Genomic DNA, 10,997 nt, shown 5'->3' with positions numbered 1-10,997 from the left:
TCAGGCTGCTGGTGGCTTCTGCTCGGACTCCCCAACACCGATGGGAGTCAACTCTTGCACTTTTAGGATCTTTTATGACTGCGCGCCACAGTCCTAACCCGGGAGTGGAAGAACTGGGCATTTGCGGTGAGAAGTGCGCGGGAACAGGTGGAGGGCGCCGCGGGTCACACACAGGTGCCCCTGGAGCTGCGCGCTGGGAAGGTAAGTACAAATAAACCGACGAGGAGCGGGAAGAACCCCGCCTCCTTTCGCCCCAGGAGCTACCAAAGAGAGGAAAGCGCACCCGCCGCCACCGCCCGGGGCCTCTCGGCCCCCTCCCCACCGCGCCCCGCGCTCTGATTGGCTGGCGCAGCGGGTCCCTGGCACGCGCCTGTGGATGTAGTTATAAGAATCCTCGCGTGCCGGCCCTCAGCTTCAGCAAGTCGGTCCCAGCCCTCCCTAGTGCTGCGCGGGCGCCAGCCAGAGCGCCGCGGCGGCGGGCACTCCAGGGAGGCCCGGGGGCGGGCAGTCGGGCTGCTGCCGCGCGCCCCCAGCGCAGGGCCCAGAAGGAGGGGCAGCCGGACCAGAGAGCACGGCAACCCAGCACTTACAAAGCCTCACTCTAGGCAATCCTGCCGGCCCCCTGGCCCGCGGCCACGAACAGCATGGACGCAGTGCTGTTGGAGCATTTCCCCGGGGCCCTGGACGCCTTCCCGTCCGCTTACTTTGACGAGGAAGATTTCTTTACCGACCAGTCCTCCCGGGACCCTCTGGAGGACGGCGATGAGCTGCTGGCAGACGAGCAGGCCGAGGTGGAGTTCCTCAGCCACCAGCTGCACGAGTATTGCTACCGCGACGGGGCATGCCTGCTACTGCAGCCCGCGCCCTCGGTCGCCCCGCACGCGCTCGCCCCTCCGCCCCCTGGGTGTCCCGGCGAGCCTGAGGACAGCAGCGGTTATTGCTGCGAGACAGGGGCGCCCCCCGGCGGTTTCCCCTACTCGCCAGGCTCGCCGCCCTCCTGCCTGGCCTATCCTTGCGCCGAGGCTGCCGTACTGTCCCCTGGGGCGCGGCTGCGTGGCCTGAGTGGCGCGGCGGCGGCCGCAGCGCGGCGGAGGAGGCGTGTGCGCTCCGAGGCAGAGCTGCAGCAGTTGAGGCAGGCGGCCAACGTCCGCGAGCGAAGGCGCATGCAGTCCATCAACGACGCCTTTGAGGGGCTGCGCTCGCACATCCCCACGCTGCCCTACGAAAAGCGCCTCTCCAAGGTGGACACTCTGCGTTTGGCCATCGGCTATATCAACTTCCTTAGCGAGCTCGTGCAGGCGGATCTGCCGCTGCGGGGTGGCGGCGCAGGCGGATGCGGGGGACCCGGCGGCGGCGGGCGTCTGGGCGGGGACAGCCCGGGCAGCCAGGCCCAGAAAGTCATCATTTGCCATCGCGGCACCAGTAAGTGCGTCCGCATCTCAGGTCAGAGAGAGGGGCACTGATACCGGCCTGCTAAGGCCCAGGAAAGGCAGGGCGAACCGACTGACAATCAGACTGAAGGACCGATGGGCGGGCGGATGGTCGGTGGGCACTGGCAACCTGAAACTCAAGCTTCTTTCTCGCGTACCTCCCCCCCCCACACACACACACCTGACGCTTTGACTGCTGCTGGGAAGACAAGCGTCCCTGCCACACTAGCAGCTCCTAAGATCCCGGGGAGCGGGTGCTGGGGCCTTGAGGGGTGGGCTAAGAGGGTGGTTCTAGTGTGACTGTGAGACTCCTGTTCAGTCGAGGTGCATATGAGGGCATCCTGAAAGTCGGAAGGGACCTCTGGGAATATAATTGGACATTCACAGTCTGTTTTCTCTTTTCACCTCCCTAGGGCCTCCCTCACCTAGTGACCCGGATTATGGCCTCCCTCCCCTTGCAGGACACTCACTCTCGTGGACTGATGAAAAACAACTCAAAGAGCAAAATATTATCCGAACAGCCAAAGTGTGGACCCCAGAGGACCCCAGAAAACTCAACAGCAAATCTTCATTTAACAACATAGAAAACGAACCGCCCTTTGAATTTGTGTCCTGAGAAAATTCATATTTGGTTGAGAATCTGATAATGTCTCTGTGCATATTGTACATGTAAATACCTATAATGTAAATGTAATTTAAGAATCAAATTTTTCTAATGGCAATCAACTGTTATTTATCTATTTATTATCCTGTTGAGTTAATGAAATAGATGATCTCTTTATATATATAATTTATATAATTTATCCTGATTTTCTAAAGATATGCAATAGCGGATGATTTCCCCAGCACCTTTAGCAGAACTCTGCATTGTTGGAAGAATTCTGATCAGAAAACTTCATGCTTATTTATTGCCAAATACAGTTTATTTCTAAGCGTTGTTAATAAATGCTATTGACACCTTTTTCTACAAGTTATTTGCTTAGTACATGATGGGGGCAACTGTATCATTAAAAAATTAACTTGGTAAAAACTAAATCAGAAACTCAAAGACAGCTATCAAGTAGGAAACTGCATTTTATTTAGATGACCTCCATTTCGCCATTACAGCCCTTCTTCTGTATCATCTGACCCAAATAGTAACATTTATCCTACCTTTCAGATACCCTTGGGGCAAATAGGTGATAGTATTTGTTATTCCCATTTTTCAGAGAGGAAGGCTGAGGCTCAGGTCATGTTTGGTTTACCCAAAGTAACCCTCATTCTGCCTAATCATAATGAATAAAAGTGAAAGCGTTGTGTCTGGTGGAAATTGGGAACTAATTCCTGGGTTGGGAAAGAGAAGGGGTCTTTCTGCTTCCATGGCTGGAGGATGGGTTGCTCTTGAGCTGCCCTGCCTCATCCTTTGGCAGTTGCAGCATCAGATATTTGAAACTCAGGCGTACTCCTCTCAGAGAGTATGGGTCAGGCGGTTGTATTGAGACCCCGGAGAATACCTGGGGTGGGGGCCTTCCAACAAAATTCAGGGTTTTCGAGGTAAGGGAGGAAGGAGCCTACTCAGCCTGACACCTCTACAACTTTTTTTTTTTTTTCCGGTGTTGCGGATAGAATACAATCCCACACATGCTAGGCCATCTTCGTTCTACCACTGAGCGACACCCTCAGCCCTAACTAGGTTATTTCTAAAACTGGCTTCGTTTTGCCTACACCAGAACCTAATCTTCCTCCGCCAGAGATCTGGAGAGAAGACAAGCCTGGGGTGGAGGGCACAGGATCGCCCCCTAGCGAAGGGGAGAAGCGGAGGCGAGGCCAGGGGTCGCTCAGCTGGAAGACCCAGGAAACCTGGGGTCCAGCTACCATCCACCTCGGCGACCGCCCCCAGCGCTCTCACCCGTGGGCAGAGCCCGGTGGTGCCGCTGCGGATGGTGAGGACCCGAGCGCACAGGCGCAGAGTAGGACGCGCGCACCTCTGCGTGAAACTTCGGTCCTGGAGCTGCCCAGGCCCAGCCCAGGCCCGGCAAAGGCTAGGTGCGCCTGTGTAGCCTAGCGTCCCCCTGGTCAGTCAAGGTACAATCGCGAACCGCCCCCAGTACCCATGGCCTTGCCGAAGGACAATATGCCGGCAGCATGCTAATTGCTTTAACCTAGTTTCAGACCCACCGAGGGGTTCCCCGCGCGCCGCGGGTGCCATGGCCCTCGTCCAAGAGCAATTAAAGCGAGGCCGCGAGCCCGACCCCGCAGCTCGGCCTGGCCAGACACGCGGAGATTCTGGGTCGCGAGGCTCCCAGGAGAGCCTTGGCCATGGACCCTCACACCCCTTCCAGCCTTCGCGTCCTCTCCGCCCCCTCCCCCCAAAAGATGATTTCACACAGGAGACAGAATTTGAGAACGAGAGAAAATAATTCAATTTTGTCCTGTATTAGGGCCTCATTAAACACGAAAGTTGCTTTTGCACAAATGCTTCCATCAGGCATGTAATCTCATTACACTCATTAGAAAGTCAAATGTTAGGCAGACTTCAACTTAATTATAAGTTATGGAAGTGTTGTATCATTTTCTTTGCCTGTGTAGACCTGCATTTCCTTGGATTGGGTGATGTGGCAATTCGTAGTTAAAACACTACAATCATTGTGATGTGGCACCTTTTATTTTGCGTGCCACTTTTTTTGTGATTCAATGCATCAACACATCCTTTAGTGCGGTGCAGATGAAGCGGAAGAGCCGAGCTGAGCATGCAAAACACCAGGGTCTCTATCTTGTCACTCTTGTGCCCTGACTTGGCAAGTCCCTTTAAGCACAACCTTCAAAGAGACTGACAGTTTCTTTTTATTTACTCATAATCCATTCATTCTAGTGTAGCAATTCTTTTTTTTTTAAAAAAAAATGCAGCAGTAAAAGCAGAACAAACGTATCATTTCAGAGTCTACTTTGGCGTCAGGGAGGCCTGAGCTGCACTGGGTGCAGGAGCCGCTGTCCTTGTAGCAGCGCCAGGCTGGAGAGCCTCTGGCCTGAGGCATCTCTGGCCAGCAAATACAGTCTGGCACTGGAAAGACCTTGTGGGGGCAGTTTGACTGACAGGTATTCAGCAGTCCTTCTAAGTCAACACTTTTCTTCCAAGTTTAAAAAAAAATTGCCTATCAAAATAAAATTGAGTAAGTCAAACTGCTGGACAGCTATGGAGAGCCTTTAACCAGCATTGCTCTTCTGAACACCCATCAGCCCTTGCGCTGAAATCCAGTCTGGGACCACCAGGGGAAAGAGTTTAAAGTCTGCCCTGGCTGCCCTTGTCCATTTAGCATAATAAAGAAACTGCAAACCCAGTACAGGGTACATTTTATGATCTCTACTGGAGAGCTGGCTAAATCACTCCCCAGTGGTCCAGACTCCATCGCTAGTGGTTGTTGGGGGAGGGAGTGCTGGAGAGGATTTGATAAAGTCTTCCCAGCATGGAGATTGCAGAGGAGTGCCCTCCTTACCCAACACCTTCCCTTTTCTGCTCCACACCAATTTTCAAATTCCGACCCATCCTGCTGCTCTCCATTCCCAGGTTGCAGTGTCGCTCTGCCTTGGTGTCAGAGTGCCAATGATTCTACCCAATAAAAGCCCCTTCTATCTCTCTTCTCACTCCCTTACATTTCACATGGACATTAGGGTCAAGGTCCTCTTGTTGCCTTAAAAGATAATATGTGTCACCCAAAAGGTGACTTTCTATTTCATTGGCTGGGAAGCCCAGGCACCATTTCTCTGCCTTTGGTTTCTCCTGAGGGGGCTGTCAGTTCTGAGGTGAAATTGGGTGGGGTGTCTTGGGGGGGAGAGGGGAAGGTGGTAAAAAAGAGGAAAGGGTTGCCACTTCTGCACCCTCAGCTGGGTAGCCTCCGGAATGGAGCTCCTTGGTGGAGCCTCTTCTTTCCCATGGAAGCCAAGCACCATGGATTAACTTAAAAATTCTCCTAACATATTGAATCCTGGAGACTATGGGTCCTATAAGGCAGAAAAGTAGGTGGGAAACAGAGTGAGTCTGTTACCCCAGGCTGGGAGCAGGGCGCATAAAAGGCCTTGTTGGAACTCCTGTGAAATCGGCTGCCAGTGATTCCCAGGACTGCTCATCTGCCAGTACCAGGATTAACGCCCCTCGGTGGAGAGGGTGTGGAGTCTCTTAAATCCATAAACTCATCCCATTTCCATTAATGGGCCTTTGCAGTGGCACCGAGTACCAGCTGCGAGGTTGAACAAACACCAGTTGAGTACTCCCTGGCGAATCTCTCTGGGAAGAGCCCTTACCCTCCCTTTCTCCCTCACCCTCCCCTCCCACTGCCTTTCCAAAGCCTTCTGCAGCCTGTGGGAATGGTCCTAAATAATTCCACAACCAATGCATTTTTGAGATCTGGAACCACTGGTAGGAAACGATTCCCACGACGGGATGTGAGGTCTGGCCAACAGGTGTTCGGATTTGGCCCAGGGAGATGGGGAAACCCAGGGAGAGAGACAGGCCTGCCAGAAAGCAGGCTGCTCAGGGCCTCCCGGCTTTACAGGCCGTGGAAGCCGCAGACAATCGAAATGATATCTTTATTGCTAGGTTCATGTCCTGGGCTATAACATATCAATCCCTGTCGTGGTCCTCTAGGATGCACCTGGTATTTCAAACTTGTTCTTTTTGTGCTTCTGGGTCCTGGGCTGCAGCTGCCTAAAACAAGCAAAGAGAGAGGCCCTTACAATGTCTCCAAGACGTGTTGGCATGGTTTGCCTGTCTTTAATGTACCATTAACTATTGTCTTTACACAATATGGGAACTGTAAAGCATGACATGTGTTATAATAAAACACATTTTCAATGATACACTTGGACTTGAGGCTGGGGTGCAGCAAACAAACAGGCCCAAATCTTGTTTTGTCTCCCTTGCTAAGCCTACTGGCAATTAAACTTAAGACCACTGTTTCCCCCCCTCCTGATCAGCCAATTAAATTTTATGTCTCCTAATTTTTCACATAGAAAAAAGTCTCAGTGCTGGCCCCTAAAGACATTGATTTTCTTGCTATCACCTGGCGCTCAGACCTTAGTTCCATTTATCAAGAAGGGAAACGTCAGGCGTTACATAAAGTGACTCTGTTACCATAAGGCTCTCACCATCCTGGCCTATTGTTTTCCCTTGTTAATAACTCATTACCAGGATTTAACAAATCAACCATTACATATGTTTTGTGTCTCCATATTTTGATCCGTACGATTAAGCAGATGTTACGATTGAAAATTGAAAAGTCCAAGGCTACTCTAGTCTGAAAGAAAGAGGGCAGGCTCAAACAACGAGCTAACAATGAGATTCAGAAGATCTTCAGAAAAACATTTACCACCAATAAACAGACTCCAACCTGCTCCATTTCAACCATTGTGTGCTTTGGGGGAATAATTAAGTTTAATAGGAATAGGTCTGGAGGGTTTTCAATGCCAAGACCACAGGTGCGGGGTGGCATGATGAATGATTTGCCTGATTTTTGCCAAGCTCAAGGGCTCTTCTCTTGGACTTTCAAGCAGATAGAAAATATTGTCATTTCTTTTAATTCACAGCATTACTTTCAAGCCGAACAAAGGCCGGGGCCGGGGGGAGGCGGGGGAAGGGCTCGGCTGTAATGAAGCGCCTCAGAGGCGGAGGTGCAGCGGAGGAGGCTGAGGCGGCGGCGGAGCGCGCTGCTGCGTTTGTGCGCAAGTGACTCTCCTGTGCCACACACAAAAGGCCTCCCTCTCCCCACCTTCTGCTGTCTTTCAGCTCTTGGGACCCTGCCGAGCCGGCTCCTGGGACTTCGGGGGGCTCCTGGCCTCATACCCAGGGCAGCTCAGTTTTTAGGACGTCCGCCGCCGGCAAGGCAAACCTAGCCAAACTTTCCCCAAACTCTGCAGGCCGGGGAGGGACCCTGGCTGGAGGCGCGCATGCGCCCCGCCTACTGCACGACGTTCCCAGGGTTCCGGAGAGCCGGGGTGGAGTCAGATGAGTATCCCCCGAGGCCCGCCTGGCCCCTGCTCCCCAGGCATTCGGGGTTCGGGCGCTGTCTGTTTTTCTCGAGGCTAAAAATAGCTGCCCGGTGTCCCGCTCTCCGTAGTTCTGCTATCTTTGCGCATGAAAGTCTCCAAGAGGGGCTCCAGGAAGCGGCGAGCAGGAAGCGGGGTGAACGGCCCGAATGAAGTCAGGAGTTGGGACCCCAGGCTTCCTCTAAGAGTGCCCAGGGCAACTACACCCCTTGGCCAGCCGGGAAGCCCTCAGGAGGCCGCCTGCAGAGGGCCCCTTGCCCTGGGGCGCAGGTTGTGGCGAACTCGTTTTGCCTCCCGGCCGAGGCGCCAGCATTATCAGCTACAGTGGCCGGGGCGCAGGGTTCCAGCCGGTCCCACTTTCGGGCTCCTGAGGATGTACCCTTGCTTCTCGGGGACTCTTAGCCCTTGGTGGATCGCCGCAGCATAATGCTAGCCCCTTCCATGGAGGGTACGCACCTGTTCCAAACAACCTGTTGCGCTGGCATTGCTTTGGAGAGATGCCGCGCGTTGCCTGATGGAAGCGGGCTGTGTGGAGGCCCCCAGCTTCCAGGAAAGAGTTTAGGGTTCCCTGTTAGTGAGAGGCACCCCCTTCTTGCCTCCTATGACAAGCAATGTGTTTCAACCCTGCCTGTGTCCCGGGAACCCAAGGCGTCCCGGACCACCCCTGTAACTCGCCCAAGCTAAGAACTTCTCATGTAGCTCTTTGCAGTTTGGGTGGCAGGATTAGACGAAGATCCGGATTAGAGCCACACCACAGACTAATTAAACCCTCTCAATTCTACAGCTCGCTACCTCCCACCCCCCTCTCCGCCCCCCGCAGCCAGATAGAAATCTTTGGTTCCCCACCCCCACCCCACTCTGAGAAAGCTAGTTATGCTCGCGCTTTCCAGAGGAAGTGGCACTGGGGGCATTCTCATTCTCAAGAGAATTTTTCTGAATTGCTTACAATTTTACAATTTCTCTTCAGCGATAGCACAGGCTCTCTTTTGTCTCCTTCCTTGTTTGGGTCACTGATACTCTCCTAAATAGCTAGTTAACCACCTACCTCTGAAGTGCAAACCTTTGGAATTGGATCCTGGTGATAAGTCAGCCAGGGGATGTTTCTAGGAGTTTTATTAGACAACCCAGTGGGGCAAGAATTGGCATTCGGATTTTTAAAAATAGGCGTGCACTGGCATGGGAGAATTCAAGAAATTCTGACGCTGATCAGTGTCATTCCAAATACGAATAGAATTTTTAAAATGATCTACATTTAAATGAAGGAGGCTAGGCTGCAACCCCACAACTAACACCGGTGCATATAATTTACATGTTAGGGCTCAACAATTTGCATTTGTGGCATTAGCAAATGTGTGGAAGTTTTTCCATACTTTTTGAAAACATACTTGACGCCTCATTTCTTTGATGGCTGCTCAATAGACACCATGAGACAGTAGCCGAGAGTGCCCCTTCCCCAGCGTTCCTCTTGCGTGCAGTGCTTTCATCCAGGGCTTGAATTGTGTTGTCAAAGTTTAGTAGAAGAAAGAGGAGGGGGCATGAGAACGGGAGGGTGTTTTGAAAAGTCTTGGAAATCGGTATATTTTGCAGGTGTAGAATGTGCCTAATAACCATGGCTAGTGTGCGCTCCCCAATGGTGAGGGTATGACAGGGACAGCTGGCTCAGTTTTCACTGTGAAAACACCCCCTCGGTGGACCAAACACAACGACACTGACCTTTCTGCGGGGGGAACCAGAGATGTGCCTTTGACTGAATTAGCCATAAAGACGTCTTGCTATGACTTTTGTTCCCCACGAAAGCAAAGAAATATTGCGTTTAATATGAGAAGTACTGTTCACAGCTTTTCCGTGCCCCTTAAGAAATATTACAGTGCTGATTTACTGGCCTTCTTCTATAGAGTTGGCCCCAAGGCTGGCTGGGGGTGGAGGGGTGGGGATGGGGCAGTGAGGACAGAGAAGGAGGAGGCGGAGTTGGTGAGCTAAATTGCCTGTTGCCTGTTTCCAAAGTTCTCTCTTTGCAGCAGCAAATTTATCAATCTTTTCATCTGACAATACTTTGAAATATATCATTGTCATCCAGAGTTGTTTGATAGATTATCTGTAGGCACACAGCCTTTTCCAAGGTCAAGTTGAAGATTCTTGTTTGCTGTTTAACTGAGTTGTTTAAAAACCGGAACAATGCCTGCCTGTTAAATTTTCACTTGTTCTCATGGGGCACTTGAAAGCAAGTTTTCCTATTGACCGGATCTCTGGACATTTCATCCTTTGGAGCTAAATTCAGCAAATAGGGCTTGGCAATGAAATCAACAGGAGCAGAAATGAGATTTAGCCTTACCATTTGCAGATTCCAAGGAGATTAAGCCATCGTTCATATCTCTTCAAAGTATGTTCTAATTTTCTCTGCTAGTCACAGGCTGATTATAGTGACATGCATCTCATTCAACCTTGTGACTTTATTCCAGTGGGAAGCTGCAAATACACTTCCTAAGGCAAAGAAATTGTGGCCACTCTTCTTCTTTTCCTCTTTTTCTATCTTCTCTCTCTCTCTCTCTCTCTCTCTCTCTCTCTCTCTCTCTCTCTCTCTCTCTCTCTTTGTAAGAGCATAACCTGTTGCTCTAAGGACACTTTAAAAATTAAGCCAGCTTCTAAATCGTCATATTTTATGGACATATTTATTTCTGGTTTTAATGGCAAGACTGGTTTCACAGTTTCTCTATATCTGAGATGATTGATTTTTTTAATTCAACTAACTTTTATTTACCTTGCAATAATGTTCTGGACCAATGTGATAAATTACAGATATGCAAATTTCTTTGAATGGTGTTGTAAGTGTGTCTAGCTGGAGCTGAATAACTCCTTGCAAGTCAGTCTGTGCGCGCTCAGGACCCCAGGGAGCTGATCAAAGCACCCATTCTCTTTCATCCCCGGTATTCTCCTCCAAACTATTTCGATACAATATGTTTCCATGATGCACTTAATGTGCTAGGGACATAGAACTCATTACAACCTAGCTAGTTCTGCCGACCTCTTTGTTCTGCGGCAGAAAGTCAAAGAAAAAAGGAAAAGCGCTGCCAGTTGCCAGCTTTCTGAAATGCTAAAGCATGCGTCATTTTTCACCAGGTCTCGTCTTGATATCCTCAAAAGACAAACTATGAAACCGGCCTCAGCCCTTTCTGGCATTAATTACACTGCTGTCCAGCCGATCTGTTTTTCCTATTATATGCATTTCTCAGCAGGGATTTTTTTTTTTTGCAAGACTAATGCAGCTGCAAGTTAGACTATGAATGCATTTTTTTATCACTATGGAAAAAATAAGTGAAAAGGCTGCAAATCATACAGCAAAACTTTTGAAAGGCTTCTGGTGTGTAACAGATTTAGGGCGGGACTTGGGAGGGGGGTTGTAAGTTCTCTAAACCTGAAATTGACTGAGAACCTTAGCTGTTTCCAATGCGCCCAGTGTTCTGTGGAGACACTTATTGTGCCACTGGAAATTCTACGTTGGTACTCAGATAAATCATGAAGCTTAAAATTTCTGTTAAAATTCTGAAATAA

At 50.6% G+C, this 10,997-nt stretch overlaps 1 protein-coding gene across 1 annotated transcript; it reads left to right on the top strand.

Annotated features, from left to right (window-relative positions):
- The first annotated feature begins 534 nt into the window (after positions 1 to 534).
- On the top strand, positions 535 to 2,393 carry Ptf1a (pancreas associated transcription factor 1a). Its single transcript, XM_005325764.3, has 2 exons — positions 535 to 1,422; positions 1,844 to 2,393. The coding sequence occupies exons 1-2, from the start codon at positions 645 to 647 to the stop codon at positions 2,044 to 2,046; spliced, it is 981 nt and encodes a 326-aa protein (XP_005325821.1). The 5' UTR covers positions 535 to 644; the 3' UTR covers positions 2,047 to 2,393.
- Positions 2,394 to 10,997: the final 8,604 nt, after the last annotated feature.

Source organism: Ictidomys tridecemlineatus, chromosome 10 (genome assembly GCF_052094955.1).
Source record: "Ictidomys tridecemlineatus isolate mIctTri1 chromosome 10, mIctTri1.hap1, whole genome shotgun sequence".
In the NCBI taxonomy this organism is placed as follows: domain Eukaryota; kingdom Metazoa; phylum Chordata; class Mammalia; order Rodentia; family Sciuridae; genus Ictidomys; species Ictidomys tridecemlineatus.
This window is presented reverse-complemented; position numbering and strand designations above follow the sequence as displayed.

What these genes read in the sequence shown, in the direction of transcription:
- Ptf1a (XM_005325764.3), top strand. Translation starts at nt 645, where the DNA reads ATGGACGCAGTGCTGTTGGAGCATTTCCCCGGGGCCCTGGACGCCTTC. An exon ending in CATTTGCCATCGCGGCACCA is followed by an intron (nt 1,423 to 1,843) that starts GTAAGTGCGTCC and finishes TCACCTCCCTAG; the next exon opens with GGCCTCCCTCACCTAGTGAC.